The 18,768-nt window shown below is 37.2% G+C and overlaps 1 protein-coding gene across 2 annotated transcripts in view; it reads right to left on the bottom strand.

Moving 5' to 3' along the window:
- LOC109091259 (vacuolar protein sorting-associated protein 13A-like) overlaps nucleotides 1–18,768 on the bottom strand; it is a 43,572-nt gene that overhangs the window by 21,252 nt on the left and 3,552 nt on the right. For both annotated transcript variants that reach the window (XM_042762743.1, XM_042762744.1), the window contains exons 8-43: nucleotides 18,541–18,600; nucleotides 18,367–18,447; nucleotides 18,227–18,284; nucleotides 17,990–18,117; nucleotides 17,784–17,890; nucleotides 17,522–17,693; nucleotides 16,561–16,623; nucleotides 16,215–16,347; nucleotides 15,948–16,042; nucleotides 15,286–15,428; nucleotides 14,686–14,887; nucleotides 13,514–13,628; nucleotides 13,158–13,294; nucleotides 12,446–12,578; nucleotides 12,254–12,371; nucleotides 11,998–12,142; nucleotides 10,902–10,986; nucleotides 10,639–10,808; nucleotides 10,273–10,429; nucleotides 9,674–9,753; nucleotides 8,292–8,351; nucleotides 7,973–8,159; nucleotides 7,777–7,893; nucleotides 7,592–7,695; nucleotides 6,984–7,151; nucleotides 6,361–6,668; nucleotides 6,093–6,240; nucleotides 5,497–5,629; nucleotides 4,930–5,051; nucleotides 4,649–4,818; nucleotides 4,269–4,492; nucleotides 3,567–3,898; nucleotides 2,958–3,311; nucleotides 671–772; nucleotides 439–591; nucleotides 82–340 (exon numbers count right to left, since the gene is read on the bottom strand). In XM_042762743.1, coding sequence (XP_042618677.1) covers nucleotides 82–340; nucleotides 439–591; nucleotides 671–772; nucleotides 2,958–3,311; nucleotides 3,567–3,898; nucleotides 4,269–4,492; nucleotides 4,649–4,818; nucleotides 4,930–5,051; nucleotides 5,497–5,629; nucleotides 6,093–6,240; nucleotides 6,361–6,668; nucleotides 6,984–7,151; nucleotides 7,592–7,695; nucleotides 7,777–7,893; nucleotides 7,973–8,159; nucleotides 8,292–8,351; nucleotides 9,674–9,753; nucleotides 10,273–10,429; nucleotides 10,639–10,808; nucleotides 10,902–10,986; nucleotides 11,998–12,142; nucleotides 12,254–12,371; nucleotides 12,446–12,578; nucleotides 13,158–13,294; nucleotides 13,514–13,628; nucleotides 14,686–14,887; nucleotides 15,286–15,428; nucleotides 15,948–16,042; nucleotides 16,215–16,347; nucleotides 16,561–16,623; nucleotides 17,522–17,693; nucleotides 17,784–17,890; nucleotides 17,990–18,117; nucleotides 18,227–18,284; nucleotides 18,367–18,447; nucleotides 18,541–18,600 — 5,323 coding nt within the window. The remainder of the gene's footprint in view (nucleotides 1–81; nucleotides 341–438; nucleotides 592–670; nucleotides 773–2,957; nucleotides 3,312–3,566; nucleotides 3,899–4,268; nucleotides 4,493–4,648; nucleotides 4,819–4,929; nucleotides 5,052–5,496; nucleotides 5,630–6,092; nucleotides 6,241–6,360; nucleotides 6,669–6,983; nucleotides 7,152–7,591; nucleotides 7,696–7,776; nucleotides 7,894–7,972; nucleotides 8,160–8,291; nucleotides 8,352–9,673; nucleotides 9,754–10,272; nucleotides 10,430–10,638; nucleotides 10,809–10,901; nucleotides 10,987–11,997; nucleotides 12,143–12,253; nucleotides 12,372–12,445; nucleotides 12,579–13,157; nucleotides 13,295–13,513; nucleotides 13,629–14,685; nucleotides 14,888–15,285; nucleotides 15,429–15,947; nucleotides 16,043–16,214; nucleotides 16,348–16,560; nucleotides 16,624–17,521; nucleotides 17,694–17,783; nucleotides 17,891–17,989; nucleotides 18,118–18,226; nucleotides 18,285–18,366; nucleotides 18,448–18,540; nucleotides 18,601–18,768) is intronic.

Raw genomic sequence — 18,768 nt, 5'->3', positions numbered from 1 at the left:
ATACTGAGTATTAGATCAGCGCATCCCTACTAGTAATGCTGAGATATACATTCATAAAGGTCATGGGTTATGCAGTCTTACTTGGCTGTATGTAGTTTTTGGCACTGAGGCTGGTCATGGCTGAGAATTGGTCACTGGACTCAGCAGTGTGGGTGTAGTCCATATTCAGATTCTCTCCATCCTGGAGCTCCACCACACGATTTTTAGACTCTGTACCGATGGGTCTAAACACTTCGCTGTGCAGCACTGCCACCGGCAAACCCAAACGATTCTTCACCACAAACGGAGCCTGATCCTTCTGAAAGCATTCGGCAGTCTGCTTAGTGGCCTCTGCAAATGCCTGCAAAACAAACAGAAGAAACTACTCCTCTGTAACTTCTGTAAGAGAAAGACAGCCCTTTTTAACCATCTCACACTGCAATCATCTTAATCTCTTACCGTTCCTAGATTGCTGAGCATGTAGATGCCACACTTGGAGAGGGTGATGTTAAGCTGGTCTTTACTTGTGAAGCTGATGACCGTTTTATAATCAGGCACACTGCCGTCCACCTCGTCAGATATTTCAGAATATGATACTGGCTTCTTTTTCATCTGTAGACACAACATCATTTCTTGACCTCATGAAAAGTTTTGTCAGTAACAGTTTAGGCATGAAATAAAAAAAGTTAACCTTCATTGCTAGAGTCCATGGTCTGAAGCAATCTTTCTCCTCATCATCAAGCGGCTCCAACAGTGGTTCCCATAAGCCCATCATCTCATTATAATAATTAACCTACAGGAAACAAACAACTTGATATAGGACACAAAAAAAAAAAAAAAAAAAAAAAACCTTGACAGAGTATCGACAGACATTTTGTTAATGACCCATTTCACTGTTTTTTCAGCATCTCACACCACGAAAGCACGTTAAATTGTGTGCAGGTTAAAAGTATAAGTTGCAAAGACTAGCAAAGCAGTTCAAATGGTTCTGCCACTATTTAAAACACTGGGAGTCTGCTAACTAGATAAATTCCTGAGGAAACTATGTAAAACTGTGTGTCACTGTCTTTGTACAAGAACAAAACAGGCAAAAATATTAGGAATTAACTGAAAGCCACATCTATTAGCGGATCCCTATAATATCATAGCTCATATATAATATATATATAAAAGCTCAGAGACGGATAAACTGATAGATGCCTGGTTTCAAACGCGTGTGTATCTGTGTAAGCACTTGGTGAAGAGCATGAAAAATGTGTATTTACAACATGTTTTTGAAGTGATGATCATTGTAGCCGTGCGCGTGAATACAATGGCCAATCAGGGGGAAGGGCTGGGAATCGTTAGAAATGTTCCTGTTCCGGTTCTGCCTAACGGTTCCGGTTCAGATTCAGTTTTAAGGAAAAATGCACAATACTCTACTCTTGTAAAATGCATGAGAATAAATATTTTCTATCACTTTGTTAGAAAATATTTATTTTCATGCATTTTACATCACTTTGTTTATCACTCTTGAAACGACCTAAACACTAAATAATCTAACCCTCATACTTACATAATAATAGCATTCTATTTATTGAGTGGTCCAAGTTGAAGTCAGTACGTGTTCAGCAGTTAAAGACGCGAGTCTGTCCGGTACATGTACAGTCAGACAAAACAACGTGCAGTTATCAATAGCGCGAGTGTGCGTACAGTCGTGGGAAACATGTGTTCAGCAGTTAAAGACGCGAGTCTGTGAAGTGCGTGTCATTGGAAACAATTCCTTTAAGGGGAACACCGAATTGCCAAAACACAGGGGAACACCGAATTGCCAAAACACCCGGGAGATGCCGAATATCAGAACATCGGCGCAAGGCTGCTCAGAGCGCTTGGTCACGTGTCGCACCAGAACCGTCTTCAGAACCGAAACTTAGAAATGCTCATGGTTCTGGTTCTATTTAGAACCTGTTCTCAGTTCCCAACCCTAATCAGGGGTGTTAAAGAATCAACAACTCGACAACGTTCAAAATGCTAAGGAGAAATGCTGGTATATCGTCACCCTTTTTTAAATTTCAGTACCGACTTGGTAATGACATTGGTATTTTTGACAACCGTACTGTCAGTAGATCCACAGACACACTGCTGTGAGCATGTAAGATATGCTGCTGCTGCATGAATATGCATACATAAATCCAGTAGCAGATCTAGGCTCGTCCACATGAAGCCAGAGCTTTCCCTATCATATCTTTTTTTTTCCAAAACGGAGAAGACTTGGACTATGCACATAGAAACCACAAAACAATGTAGTATACATGCCAGACCAATATGTGGTGCTGTAATTCTGCCACAGAGATGCACTAAAAATGGAGAAGACTTGGACTATGCATATAAACCTTGCGTGCAGTATACAAACGAACATGGACCAATACATTTATTTATCTGGGTTTATGTTAATTAATAAAAAGACAATCGTTCAATGTTTGTTCATGTTTTTGTAGCAGTGTCTGACTGGGGCAAGACGTGGGCTGATGACGTCATCGTTTCAGAAAATATACGGATTCGCTGTCCACACGAAAATGCAAGGACAGCGTTTTCAGATATATCCACTCTGGGACCCGGTTTCAAAAAAATATCGGTTTCACTCTCCCAAAACGCCGGATCCGTGTGGATGAAACACCTATACGATACAAAATTTATGCATATACAGCAAAACGCGTCTCCGTATGAACGGGGCCCCAGACAGGTGGTGCTGGGGGAGGTGGAGGTTTTCAGAGGATCTTAAATAGTGCTGCAGGACAAGTTTACAGTAACACTGAACCAGATTATTTAAATGTTGAGCATCCAATCTCATCACATGCAGAATATGCCAATGAGCTTGTGATATGTAATAAATTATGTGATTGCCAACAGATTGCATTTAAAGGGCCTATCAGCCTGTGCGATCTAAAGTTTCATGACTGAACTAGATACATGTACAATGTATTAAAATATCCTCTGACCTCCAGGTCCAGGTGACAGTGTAGGTTAATGAGAGTACTCCAGTTTTTCACATCTCCCTTGAACGAGGCTTTGGCCAACAGCATGGGCACAGTGCGATGGCCCACCCCAGCCTCCAGCGTCAGGCAGATGGAGTCGATGTTCATTTTGAGAGACTCTCCATTAGGAACGAGTCGTATGACAGACCGGGTGACATTCTCTTCTTCCTCCTCCAGGAACCAGAGCTTTAGGTCTCGCAGGTTGCGACGTTCCCATAGATCCTGTGGTACAGGACTCTCCAGTTCTTCAGGGGTCTCAGCTGCAGGGATCAGCGCTGACTGAATGGTGATAATGGTGTTTATGATGATGGGAGACACCTTAGGAAACAGGAAGTGAGTGGACAGGGCAGGAAAGGGGTCATTTTCTGTATTTTTGCAGCCCCTGAAGTCCCCTTATAATGTGTTTCAAGGAACCAAAAAAAAGAGCAGTTGGAATTTTCTTTTTTATTTTATAATTTTTTTTCTTATTTATTTATTTAATCAGTTTTGCTATTGTACCTTTAGGACACTAATGATTTCAAAATATGAAAATCACAATTTCACACCATCACAGAATCACATGTTCAGCCTCACCTTGAGCGTGAGGGAGCTGATGGACAGCTCGATGGACTGTGGCTGGGAAGGCGACTGGCTGCTCTGAAAGAACACCTGACAGGGTTGAAGCACCGTCGTCACGTTGTGCTCCCTCTTCTCTCGCAGGAGCGGACAAGCCACCACCTTCAGGTCTGAAATGGCGGCAGTCATCGACTGACCGCTGGGCTCGTTCTTCATCACCAGCTCACACTGTGTTGTCATAATGAGAGCCGGAGCATCAGCGCGCGCGAGGTCGGCCACAAAAACGATCTCAGGATTCTTTACCACAATGTTCATCTCAGTTTTGGCAGCCACTGGCACAGCAGGAACTCCTTGCAAAGGAAAGACACAAATCATCATTGATTCCATTTATGGCACAATGCTTCCCTGCCACTGAAAGAATTTTCCTGCATTCCATGTTTTCCCTGTTATACAGTATGGGGGCGCTATTATTCGCCTTTCCAATTTGAATCTCCTGTTCAAAATATTGCTTCAAAAAAAACTTACCCACATTTAAGCATGAAGCTAGCATAAAGAAGTTTACATTTTTGTTCTGTTCTTTTAAAATATTGTATGTTCAGATATTCATAAAACAAACTGATCAAAAAATACTATGTTTGAATTAAGGCTATTTTAAGTTAATAAGACTATCTTGAAGAAAACCTGACTTCTTCAAGGTGGTGCTGAAGTACAATCACCAACCTGTGTCTTTAGATGAACTGGCGGGTTGTTTGTTTTTAGGGGGACCAGAGAAGCCATCTGCCATAGCTTTAAGAAAGACATTAGCTACTGTGAGCAGGAACTCCATACTGGCACACAGATAGAGGTCCTGAACCAGGGTGTCCAGCATGGTGCCGTCCCGGCCTTTCCGGTAACTCATGTCTACCATCACATCGCCTTCCCTGCCCTGCCGCATCGCCATCATCCTAAAACAGATGAAGTTATAGAAGAAACCCCATTTAATGACAGAATGACTAGTGCAAAAGTACAAATGTTATACAAATGTTACATTTGTACATATAAAACATGATTTAAAACAAACTGGAGCATCTTCAGTGGTTTATGGTCTGTGTGCGATCTACCTGGATGTGATCATTTTCACACTCTGTCTCTTGTCATCCAGCAGACAGTTTGTGAGTTTGAGGGATGCTTTCATGGAGCTGTCAGAGAACATGTGCACAGCAGTGGAGATGGTGCCCAACATGAACTCTGCCAACTTCAAACTCTCATCACGGGAATCTGATAACTGGATCTGTACGTAAATACAGAAAACGAATCTAATCTATAACACAAAATATTTAAACCTGGCTTCAAATGCAATCATTACTCTCTTGTCTACTGTGAGTCAAGTGTATTTTGTCACCTCGTTGTTAGGGCTGTACAGGACTATTGTCATGGAGTCAAACTTAAAGTCCAGTTTCAGAGTGTTCTTTAGTTTGCCTGTTTTTTGGCCTTCCACCACTGCTGCGGTCACAACCGTGTTTCCTACAACACAATAAAAAAAATAAAATAAAAAAAACAAAAAAAAAAAAAAATAATAAAAAAAAAATTAAATATATATATAAATATATATATATATATATATATATATATATATATATATATATATATATATATATATATATATATATATATATATATATATATATATATATATATCAAGAAATCCTGAATTGGATTGAGGCATTTATCTGAATACAAAAAAAACTTAGATTGTTTATGAAAAAAACAAACCAGGAAAACTCACAAAAAATCCAAAACAGGAAAACTCCCAAGAAATCACGAATAAATTTAAAACCTCCATAATATATACTTGGGTAAATCTGTGCTAATTATTACAAACCAGAACCAAAAAAAAAAAAAAAGTTTGATGTAACCTATGCATTTGTAATCGATAAAACTTCACAATCTGTATTTGTGTGTTTTATACCTCCAGAACTCTGAGAATCCTTGGTAGAAACCGTGTCTCCTTTATCAGAGCTGGATGGAGCATCAGAACTCTCAGACAGATTCTCACTCAGAGTCTTCAGCACTATAGTTAGGTCCTCCTGACTCAGGATTAGCTGCAATAAATGCACATTGGTATTAGCTGCAACATCCCCTACAGCTATAAGATAAGAAACAGAAACAAACACAAATATATACAGGGGTGCACAAAATTTTTTCAGCCTGGTTTAAAACTTAAAATCAGTAGGCTTTTATTTTGGTGGGTTGCCGGCAAGTAAGTATACGCACTTCCGGATTTAGCGCTGCTGCTGATTAAAGAGCGTCAGTGAATGAATGTTAGTTTTGCATTGTGCTTTGAAAACGGCATGGGATAGCCTAGATTTATGCTTTCAGTTTGAAAAGAAATCTTATGTAGTACAGTTTGTCAATCTAAAATGGTAATTGTATATTAACAGTAGTCAGCCATATCGATATGCACATGCGCTGTCAGAACTTATTGATATAGTGCTTTTTTTTTTTTTTTTTTTTTTGGTCGTGCATGCGGACCACTTATGTGTACCCCTGAATATAAGCACTTACGCTCATGGGTTTGAGGTGTGCATTGATCTGGATGTCAGGTATGCTGTGATACCAGGAGGCAGAGAGATTGCGTTTGACTGACAGGTCCATGTTTACTGGTTTGAGTAACTGAAGTTCACTCTTAAATTGTCCATCAGTGAATGTGGTCCTGAGGTAAAAAAAAAATAAATAAAATTTTTCAAACAATTGAAACGTAATTTCGGGGATGTTAAATCACATTAATTAATTCATTCAAATCAGTCAATTTATTCAATATAACCAAACTAACCTGTACATTTTAAGATCACTCAGTCCCACAGCCATGATGTCCATGACAGGGGGGATCTTGGTGTGTGCTGGAGAGGAGACCATTTCAAAGTGGTTCTTTACAGTCACTAAACCCAGATCTGCCACAATGACATTGTTGGAAACAGAGGATTGTGGGAGGAAGACAACAGGAGCTTTGATGTCTACATCCAGGGAGATACGTGTGCTTCTCTCTGCCAGCTCCAAAACCCCTGAGGCTGCTTTCTCTGCTGCCTGGGCCGTTACCTCTGCCAATGCATTTTTAGCCTCCTGGAAATTATTAATAAATACCTGAAAAGGAAAAAAATAATGAGAGGGAGAGAGAAGAGAGAGACCATTAGATAACAGACAAATATATATTACAAAAATAAATAAAAGCAGAGGCTAATAAAATTAAAAATTTGCTATGACACTTAAGTATAAAGAAAAACTATTAATTGAAAAATCAGGTGAAATTAAAAAACAAAAACTACTAAGCAGCAATTTGTTTCTATTAAGAAACTGTAAGGTGTCCCCCAAGGTTAAATTCTAGGCCCTCTCCACTTTTTAAATGTATAATTAATAGATACTATAAAAATATTATTATTATATACTATATACACTTACCAGTATTGAGGACATAAACTTGTTGAGGAAGATAACCTGAATGCAGCCCACAGTCAAAGTTACACTGGTGTCCACAATGTGCATGTCTGTGTAGGCGTCGCCCTCCGTTGCAGCCACATGGTTCACCATGCGGAAATCAAACACCTCCTTACCCGCGATGGACACTGCCTACACATCATGACCATTCCATCATTAGCCTAAATCAATTCCATCTTACACACTCACCTTTTAATGCATGATACAAAATTAAATACATTTTTATTTAATAATTAACAATTTATTTATTTAACATAACATCACATCAACCATTATTCTTCCATTAATTTATCAAAAAAAAATTTATTTTTAATCTATTTAATTTTAATAAAAAAAAAAAATTCTATATACATACACATTTTTTTTTTAAAGAATTGTATAATCTAATAAACAAAACTGTTACTTTGGCCCAATAAAACAGAAAATGTTAATCATCAAAAATTTTGTTTTGTGGTTAAAAGCCTTTTTAATAACAAAAATAAATGTTACAAAAATGTGTACTAGTTCTCCATTGTTCCAATTTAGCTCCCATTCTATGATTTATTTAACCTTAAAATTACAGCACTTTCTACCTTTTTGTATAGTGCCTCTTTATCACAATCCAGAATTACAATGTTCTTCAGGTTAGCGAGAATCTCTACGCACTTCTTCTTCATCTGAACTTCAGAAACCAACCCTGGTGTAAAAGAGAACATGCAGTACTGGAACATATCCCAACTTTACTGTGTTTACGTGCATTTACAGAAATGTGTATTACCCTCGATGCTGATCTCAGAGATCCTGGCTTTCTCTCCTCTTATGAAGACCTTCAGACAGCTGAGGTCTGCTCGGATGTGCAAATTCACCACATCCTCAAACTTTGACTTCTTAGAGGCTGAAGAACAAGCCAATAATATGAGATTAAAATTATATCATGACAAAACAAAAGAACCATACAAAATTAATTTTCTTACAAGATTTCTTGGTAACAGCAGAATCCTCTATTTTCGCCTCCTCTTCCTCTTCCTTTTCCTCCTTGGCTAGGACGGGCTGCTCCTCTTGTGCTTCTTTCTTCAGTGGTGGGAGGAGGTTATTAAGAAAATTTATGGAGTTGAGGAGCGCCTCAGTGTGCATGTGCACGTCTAGCGAGGAGAAATTCACCTGGTGCAAAGACCATACATTACATGTTTTAACACATTTTTACAATTAGTATGCAGTTTAAAATCTTTGTGATCTGATTGGCTCACATTAGCTGTAGAGAAATTCTGAGCACTCACTTGTGAACAAGCTTACCTTGATTAGCTGCTCTGTATTTTTATACATCGTTTTGAAATCTGGTGCATTTTTGTCCGCCTGAAAAAGAATAGAATATTATTAGAATAGTCCTATACGTAAGACTGTGCTGACACAATCATATCAGTGTTATTTTGCATCATTGATATACTATTATAGTTTATCTTTTCTTTTATCTCACAAATATTGCATGGAGACTTTGGAAAGAGATGTGAAACACATGGACTACAGGATAATAAGGGATTATACAGGATATAATGGGGTCTGTGATTATGATTTCACCTTTTTAACTTGAGTTAGTGTGCAATGTTGCTGTTTGAGCATAAACAACATCTGCAAGTTACGACACTCAAAGTTCAATGCAAATGGAGATATTTTCTTTTACAGAATTTGCTTTTTAAGGCCTGCAAAACACAGCTGGTAGGGACTACAACAAGCTTCTTCCTGGGTTGGTGACATCACAAACCCTCAAATTTACATAATCCCTGCCCCCGCTAACATAAACAGCAGTAGCATTTACAAATAACAGCGTATCTAAAAAGTATGAGACAACTACAAAAAACAAAACAAAAAAAACATACCATTCTGAAACATCCTGTAAGAGCCGTGCTTGCACAGGTTCTGCTCAATATTCTCTGGGTCTGATTCAGGTTCGAACTGATAAGGCAATATTGATGCCATTGTTTACAAGACACCGGAGCACATGCAACTACCCGTTTTGGTAAGGGGCGTGAAGTTTCCGGACAATGCTCTAAGCGGTTAGCGAATAACAACAAACTGGGCCAGCTAACCAATCTGAGCCCGATTGTGTATTTCTGAGGGAGGGGCTTCAGAGAACCAGGAAGTCAACAGAATGAAAAAAGTGGTGTAGAATAAAGGTAAAAAAAAGGTAAAAAAAAAAAAAAAAAACGGCATGAACACGTTACAGTACACTCCCTAAACACAATTAAGCCTTCGAAAATAGCTGATTTACTACCCCTTTAAATTGTCCTTCATACATAATATATAGAAATAAATAAATAGTTAACGGATATTATACATTAATAGGCTTTTTAAAGCCGTGCTATCAGAGCTCGACTGAGAGCAGGACTGTAATTAACACGAGTCATGCATAATGAGTCACAAAATTAGCTCTAATTTTGTGTTAATGTTCGGCTTATTAAAGCTAAAATTATAAAACGGCCTTCATAAAGCCGGAATCCAACTAGGATTTTAACACCCACAAAGCTGAGACATGGCCAAAACCAAGAAAACTGTGCCAGAGAAATTAGCTTTGATCAAAATGTTCAGAATCATGTCACAAGTTGATGAGAATAGCGCTTTACATATACATGGACCCAAAGAAAGATGACACATGATAATTATGATAAAGCAAATCTTACCTTGACATACTCCAAAGTGAGCAGATCTTCCTCAGTATTGTCCAGAGTGGTGATAAGGTGAACTTTCTTGTCCTCAGAATCTCACACAAACACACAAATAACTTCTATTTGAATACAGAAATCATTTTAATATGCCGATTTGACGCTCAGATACATTACTTAACATTATCCATAGTTGTGCTTTTTAATATTTGGTGAAAACCAAGATACATTTTTTCAGGATTCTTTGATGAATAGAAAATTCTGAATTTTCATGTCTCAATAAATTCCTCATTTGCTACTTATTAATAGTTAGTAAGGCAGTTGTCTGAGGTAGGATTAAGGAATCGAGTTACACTTTATTTTAAGGTCCAATTCTCAATTATTAACTAGTTGCTCATATTAATGCCTTATTCTGTATGACCATATTTTAGATCCCTCAATCCCTCAAACCATTTATTTGAAATAGAAATCTTTTGTAACATTATAAATGTCTTTACTGTCACTTTTGCACTTAATGCATCCTAGTATTCACTTCTTCCAAAAAAACAAAACGTAGTGTAAACAGCAGACAGCAAGGCAGATCGCTAGTGTTAAAAGTCAGAGTTCAATACACCTACCCAAGTACTCTGAACACTCGAGGCAGATCTCACGCAGGAAGGTGTATGAAGACATGTCAAAGGTGCGAAGTTTGAGGTCTGTCCCTAATCCATCAATGAACAGATGCAGAACGCTCACTTCCTCTCTGCCTGACAAGCGGCACAGCTGAATGGAAAGCTATAAGGGAACAAAGGAGGGAAAAGTGTCACTGTGTGAAAAGTATGACTGGAGGAGCCTTAAAAATGTTAAGATCATTTCAAATAAACCATACAGTATTCTCACACATACACACATCTGATATAATCTCTATAAAGAACGAAAAGCATAGTTTAAATATAACTGGAGAGAATCAATGATCTTGTGTTAATGATCTTGCATTATCAGACCTTGTTGATCTCAAATCTCAAGAGGAACTCGGTCATGTTCTTCTTGGGGTCTCTGAGCACCATGGACAGACGCTTATCAGAGGCTGAACCCTGCAGAGAGTCAATGGAAGCCTCAAAGAACGGCAGATCCTCGATCGGGGAACTAGGGGCATCAAAGAACAGCTCTTCGTCTGAAAAAGACAAAGACAGCGTTTTATGATATTAGATTTATAGAGGAGATCTCTCTCTGTGAATCTTTTTGTACGAAGGTGTGCGTGTCTGACCTGAGCCGTATATGATGGATGCACGCAGGTCGTCTACGGCTGGTCTTCGAGGGGTGAGCTGAGGTGTGTTCCCTCGTTTGGAGGCCTAACGGGTAAAAAAAGAAAAATTAAAAAAAAAAAAATTATTCACACAGCTGCAAGAGAAAAACAACTCTCAACAACACTCATAGATAAATGCAAGCAAAATGGAAATATGTCCAAATATATCAGGTCTAATCGGATTTGAATCAAAAGCTTGTGAATTTATTTGGGAAATCTGTCTTGTTACTCGATCAAATAAGGCAAATATCTGCTTTATCTTTATATTAATAAAAAGAACAACACCAACAGAGGCCAAACCATACACTTCTATTTATCCATAGTTTGTGTGTTTTAAAAAAAAAAAATACTAAAAGAAAGACTGAAAATTAAATTGGCCCTGGGATTTTAATAATTGTGAGAATATTGAAATTGTTCAAATGAAGACCGGCAATAAATCTTTAAAATGATCTTTAATATTTGAGATTATAGGCATCAGATTATAACTGCAACCCCATGTTGGACAGGATAGTTATTGTTGACTAAAACTATTAAACATAATTTCCATTATTTAAAATGAAGCTGAAATAAAAAATAAAATTATAAATATGAGATAAAAAAAAAACCTTCAAAACTAAATAAAATGAATTTATAAGTACTAAAATTATCAAAACTAAAATGGAAATAAATTTAAAGCAAACCAGAAATATATATTAAAAAAAAAAAAAAAAAAAAAAAAAAAAAAAAAAAAAAAAAAAAAAAATGAAATTACTAAAACTAAAAATATAAATAAAAAGCTAATTCAAAACATTAATAAATAGTACAAGATTACATTAATAATACTAAATTAACAATGACAGCAGATTAAGTTTTACCTCCTGATTGCAACATTTTCAAAGTCTTCATGTATACTGTGTAACGCATTATTTTATTTCAGCAATTTAATTTAATTTATTATCCGCATCCATCATTTGCTACATTAAATTGCATTATTTACAGAAGAACAATTATGAACCACAACAACGATCATATCTATGTTTGTCTGGGAAGACACACCCATAAACATTCTTTTAATTACCTTTGGTGTGACTTGTGGCCCTCTAGTCTGAGGTCCCGGGCGACTCTCAGGAAGTGGAATACTGGTGAGCAACGCCAGGACACCACGCACTTTATCATCAGAGATACACAGAGACAGCAGAGGGAGCTCACCGTACATCTTAAACCTGAATAATAATAAAAAACCCATTAGGTACAAATGTGTCAGTGCATGCATAATGTGTGATGCACATAACAGTTCAATCACGTGCACACCAGACAGGGAAACTCCTGCTTACTTGGGCATCCGTGAGTCCGTCACCACCATGGCTCTGCTGAAGACCACCTTCAGGTCCACAGGCTCCAGGATGTGGAAAGCAGACTGTCTGAGCGGACGAGCCCTCTTCCAGTCACCACCTGATAACACACGCAGCACATGTAAATCCCTGTCAAGTCTACATCATGTCAATCACTGTGCAAGAGCTGCGCACCTGCTTTGGTGTAGAGGAACTGTAAACTGTTGAGTTGGATGTCGAAGCTGTCGTAAGCTCGAGACATGATGTCCTCTATAGTGCTGCTGCCCACAGACAGCTGAGGCAGCTCAGCTCTGCTCTGACTGGAAATCTACACACAACAAACACACTTTTAGCCGATTAAGCATTATCATCCCCTCATTAGAATATAAAGACAGACACATATTTTCATGTATGAAACATTTAAATGGTGCAATAAATATATATGTATTTAACGTGATACTATAAAGACATCAAAATTAAATAATTTATGAAATGTAAAATATAAACTATATATAGATATGCTATTTTCATATTATTAAAAGCCGCTGCAGCCAACAGAATAAAATAATCACAAATGATTTCATGATTTGAGATAATGAGCTAACTTTGAAAGTTCCTAAAAAGAAAGTATTTGTCACCCCATGGGATGCTGAACCAAGTCTGAAAAGCTATTTTTTGCCAACTTTGAAAACCAAGCTTTGGCAGCTTGCTGGATTTTTTTTTTTCTCTTAATGTTGGTTTAAAAAAAATAAATAGTATGACTCATTAAGGAAAAAAGGAATTCGCATTTCTTTCGATCATTCTGTTTGTTGTTTTACTTGATATTCATTATATAAAGCACTTCACATGATTATGATCTAAAAAAAATGATAAAGAACCACGTGCACTGACAGTGAGATGATTTTACCTGGAAATGACCCAAATCCAGAATGGCAAGGTTGTGTTTGGGGTCATAAAAGCCGTTTTCTGGTACAATGACATATGAAGCCATGAGGTTTATCTTCAGATCCATAACCTTCTGAGTCTCAATGATGTACATGAGTCCTGTGGATAATGAATAATACTGTTTTAGTACAAGCTACTATTCTAGAACCACAAAATTCCCATTTAAAAACATTTTAAAATTACATTATTCTATTATAAAAGGTGTAGGAAACTGCAGTTATATGTTTTTTTTTTTCAAGTCTGATTCAAGCTGCACTGCCAACTTTGGAAAGGAAAGTGTCTAGCAAACAAATGCATGCCTTGTGAATCCGCACAAACCTGTGGAGGTCTTGTCTCTGAACTGCTCCAGCTTCATGAGGGTGGCGTTGGTCAGTTCATCCAGCTGCAGGTCTTTTGGAGGCATGAAGAAATCTGACATACTGTTCACTGTCATCTACAAAAAGAACAAAGCACACTTAACATACTGTACACTATACATTATCCATTCATAGCGTACAGCAGGGTTTCCCAGTGGGGGTTCCTGAGTAATTAATCATATCATACAAATGTCAAATCAAACATAAGAGGTCTGAACAATTCATCTAAATAAAACTGAAATCAAGACAGCGTGATTATCATATCGCAGAAGGCTTTGATTCACATTGATGTTCATTTACACGCAAGCTGCTGCTATAAGTTTGATCATTTGTGAACACCGCATGGGCCAGGACCATTTTCTGTTCACATTTGCATAACATTTCTCAGAACAGATAGGTTTTTTTTTTTTAGTTTTTTTTTTTTAGCATTTTACCAGATTTGTAACAAGAAGAGTTTCTAAACCTGTAACCTCGACTACCTTTAAAGAGACTTGGAAAAACTTTCCTGCATTTTCCCCCCAAAATAAAAGCTTGAGAATTAAACATTTGAAAGTGAATAAATTAACATACATAATAGTAATGTTACTTGTAGAATGAAATAAAAATTTGAATATCAAATATTATTTCCCTTATACAGTACAATTGTATTATTACAGCTGCAATGTGTATATTTCTGTCTTTGTCTATTTTTTTAGAATTAAGGTAATCATAATAATAATAATAATAATAAAAAACAAAAAACAACAACAACAACAACAACAACACATTTCTACTTTTACTATATTTCTAAAATTCTACTGGCATCAGATTATGGCCCCTAATATATTTCTGCTGCTGAATTATCTAGGCAAAAAATACAGACCTTAAGTGTTTATCAAAAAGCAGTTAAAAACTGCTGTGGCCATATTTGACAAAATATCCACAATATAATTGACCAAATGTGCATCCCTTTACCTCAAAAAAATACTTTATTTTATGTTTTACATGCATGTTATGTAACCATTAACCAACATCAGATTGCATCACATGCAAATGTGTTGTTAAATTATTGAAATATTAATATATCATACGACAAAGGGGTTCAAAAGTTTTTCGTTTTTTTTTCCTGTCAGAGAGATGCTCCCTCACACTCACAGCATCATAGATGATCTCCAGCGCCTGGGACTCGATGCGGAGTCTCTGGTCTGCACTTGCGTCCAGTGGGTTTGTCTCAAACATGAGGTCCAGTAAAGCTGTATCGTTCATCTCGACCACATGACGTGGAGACAGCAGGATGGGGGCCGACTTGCCTCGTGGGAGACCCGACACTTCGAACGATGACAGCTGAGCAGAGATCCTGACAAGTAAAACATTATGTCATACAACAGCATGCTCTGGGTTACAGGAATACTGCCAAACAAAAATGATTGTTACACTAATGCCCTTACAAAGGAAGTCAATGTGGCAAGTCATTCTGGAGGGTTAAAAAGCCAAATGTGCAACTTGTATGTCTTCTGCACATCATGTGAAAGTTACATCAAGATTAATTCCAGTGCAACATCTTGCGCCATAGACTTTCATTGTAAGAGCATTATTGTAAATGTGTTTTCTGCTTGTTTCACAATTGAGGAACAAGTTAAAAGTATTTAATCAACAGCATGTGTGACACTAAGTTGTATCGAACTCAGAAAATTCCTTCAATTTAAATGAATAAAAGTGGGTGAGGTGGGTGGACTTGTGAAGAGAACACAGTACTTTATTGCTTGGGCCGCAGGTCTTTGAGTCAGCATGGCTTTCAGATCAATGACGGACAGTTTGATTATCTCCGGCTTCTCTGGGCTCTCTTTGATTGACAGAGACAGGTGATTAAGCTGGAAAAGTATCTTCATATTTTCAAACTGCAAACAAAAATATTAGTCAGGGGTGTGATGCTTTACACGAGCTTAAGATGTGTAATGGAACTTCCTGCTTATACAAGAAGGCTAAAATTAGTTATACTGTTCATAAGTTTGGGATCAGTTAACTAATGCTAACAAACACAACCTTATTGTAAAGTGTTACTAATATATTCATATAAAAAAGTAGTTATTTTAATAATAATAATAATAATAATAATAATAATAATAATAATAATAATTCATAATATTACCAGCAGACGTCTTTCAAAAAACATTTTAAAAACTGCAAATATTCTAAACTTCTGAACAGTAGTGTACATATATACACGTATAAGTCAAGTTTGAGAACATATCTTGCATAAACACAAGAAACTAAAAACTGTCTAAAACTGGATTTATATATATATGGATATATATATATATATATATATATATATATATATATATATATATATATATATATATATATATATATATATATATATAATATATATATATATATGATTGTTTGTCACTAACATTTTTTGGCAGGTTTGGATTGACGGCTGTCTCGCTGTATCCAATGGCAGCGTATAGTTTGGCTTTCTCCGCTGGAGACATTAGCTCATCAAAACCTGAGAGATATGAACAGAAGGTCAGCAAATCTATCAGAAACAGATGATGTGGAATATCTAAATATTACAATGAGCTGAAATTACTATCAGAAAACATCCTCATACATCTTTCCGCAGAATTCTAGAGCTCAGATTCTCTGTAGGAATAATCAGATACAGAGAGCAGACAAACCTCCCGTTTTGACATCTTTGGTTTGTGTTCCACTTTCTCCAGACCAGCTCCACATCCAGCCGAACCAGCCCTCCGACTGTTCCTCCTCCACCTTCACCCCAGGACGGTATATCCTGAGCCCCGCCTTTGAGGCCTACAACACCAGAGACAGCATACACAAGAGTCAAACCAGAGATTCAAACCAACACCTTTCTGTTGCTAGCTTCATACTCCACCAGCGGAGCTACAGGAACACATTTCTTGTGATATGAGCCATAGACACACTGTATTGAGGTTCAATGATCTATATAATGTTGCACAAGCCAATGTGACTGTGTGAGAGAGTATGAATGTGATGGTACATCACCTCCATCTCAGCCTGCTGTCTCCCCATTGTGATGTTGAATATATCCAGGGTTCTTTCAGTCTCCTAAAGAGTGAACAAAAATAACAAAACGTTATGTTCAAAACAAAGAGGTCACGGAAACGACAACAGTCTTATTTGGTTCTTCCCAAATCATAACATTCATTAAAAAAAAAAAAAAAAAAAAAAGGTGCTAGACATGGATCTGTTGTGATCAAAACTCACCTCCTTATTTGTAAATGATACTAGATACTAGATTTAGGAAAAGTTTTTTTTTTTTTTTTGAGTAATGCAGATTAAATGCATGTTGCATTTTTTTATTATGCAAAGTAACACATCATGCATCATTCAGCAGAGGCTCAGTCTTTTTTCAGAACAGCACTGTTATGCACATCTTGAAGCTGTATTGCTTTATGTATTGCACGCTCTCATGTCATCCCAAACCCACATGCTGTTATTTCTTTAATACAAAAGGAAAATTTGAACAGTCTTTATGCAACTCTTGCCAGTTCACAAAGACACCATTCACAGTGACCACAGCTGACAAACTCCAAAACAGACAAAAAAAGCCATGTTTGTCAGTTCACAAAAACTCAAACTCCAAAACTAAACAAAAAACTAAAAAAAAAAAAAAATCCATGTTTGTCAGTTCACAAAGACTCAAACTCCAAAACAAACAAAAAAATACACGTTTGCCAGTTCACAAAGACTAAACTCCATAAAATTAAAAAAAAAAAAAAAAAAAAAAAAAACTCCAAAACACAGCCATCTTTGCCAGTTCACAATTAAGAGTTAATAGTGACCACGGCTGTTTAAGTCCAAAACAAAACCAAAAACAGCGAAATATCTCTCCAACAGGAAAAATACCAGCTTACTGTTTTGGAACGACACGAGAGTGAGTAAATCACAGCAGAATTTCCTCATTGTGTGAACTGTGCCTTTACTGAGCGTGCTCAGTGCTCACCTCAAGCTCCTTCAGCAGACTCTCTGCAGGCTTCTTACTGGTGATTTTGTTCTTATAAAGCTCTCTGTACTTTTTCACATGTTGCCGATGGTGACGGATGCGTTGCCATGACCACATGTGAAGGCGGGGCTTTACATTGACCTCCAAAACGCCTGTGATCACATATCGCCACCTATGATAACCACAAAAAGAAAGTACAGAGCCTCATGGAATCAAATAACAAAGAGAATCAGTCAAGACCACAATCTCGAAATGCACTTACCACTGACGCGCATTAGTGTGAACTGCCACATCTGGACGATACTTCCTGTATGGAAGGTTACGGGTCATCATATCCACCGACCCCAACAGCTCCAGAATGCTGACGTACTAGAAAACAACAAAAAGTTAACCCACATTCAAGCCATTCTTACATTCAAAAAAAATGTGTCAATGAATTGCACAAAACTAAATGGATGTCTTTCACACCTGTGGACGGCTAAGTTCAACAGCCACCTCAGGGAGGTTGACCACTAGATCCACTTTCGGGGAGGAGAAGTCCACATCAGAGCGAGGATTCATGCGCAGCTTGGCGTTTGCAGATATTGGACGAAAGACTAAAGCAAAAACACACAAAAAAAACAAAGTTGTTTTGCATTTCATAGAGATAAGTATTCACTGTTGAATACACATGAAATTTGTGAACGAATTAAAGCTGGAACTCACTGAAATTATAATCTTGAGGGATAGCGCTCTGGATGGCTACACTGTGCTTCAGGTATTGCTATAAAAAATAAACACAAACAATGAAAATGTGCAATTTCTTTTCCTTAGACTAAAAGTTTAATAAAATCTGAAGACCCTACCAGAGCCTCCTCAGGGTTGTGGTTGGAGTAGAGCTCTGAATTCACATTCCAGTACGCAAACAGATTGTCCAGACGTACAAGCTAAATGACGCAACAAGCGGTATTAACTAGTGAATATAATAGTGGTTAATTTTGCTGCTCATAATGGTGAAAGTGAAAAAGACATGTTTTGACCTTGAAAAACAGCTTGGCTTGCTCATCCAGAAGACATGGCATCCAATTCTGATCAGCTGTCTGGAAAATTAAATAAAAATGTTATGAAAAAAAAAATCCACTGTAAAAAAAAATATTATCAGGACCATTTAACTGTGATCAAATCACTAATGAAATCACTGTACAGCTACTCATGGCTTATTGTCAATTATCTAAAGTCTATCAGGGCAAATCACACAAAAACACAGC

Source organism: Cyprinus carpio, chromosome A8 (genome assembly GCF_018340385.1).
Source record: "Cyprinus carpio isolate SPL01 chromosome A8, ASM1834038v1, whole genome shotgun sequence".
Lineage (NCBI taxonomy): Eukaryota > Metazoa > Chordata > Actinopteri > Cypriniformes > Cyprinidae > Cyprinus > Cyprinus carpio.
The sequence above is the reverse complement of the archived record's forward strand: the minus strand, read 5'-3'. Positions and strand labels throughout refer to the sequence as shown.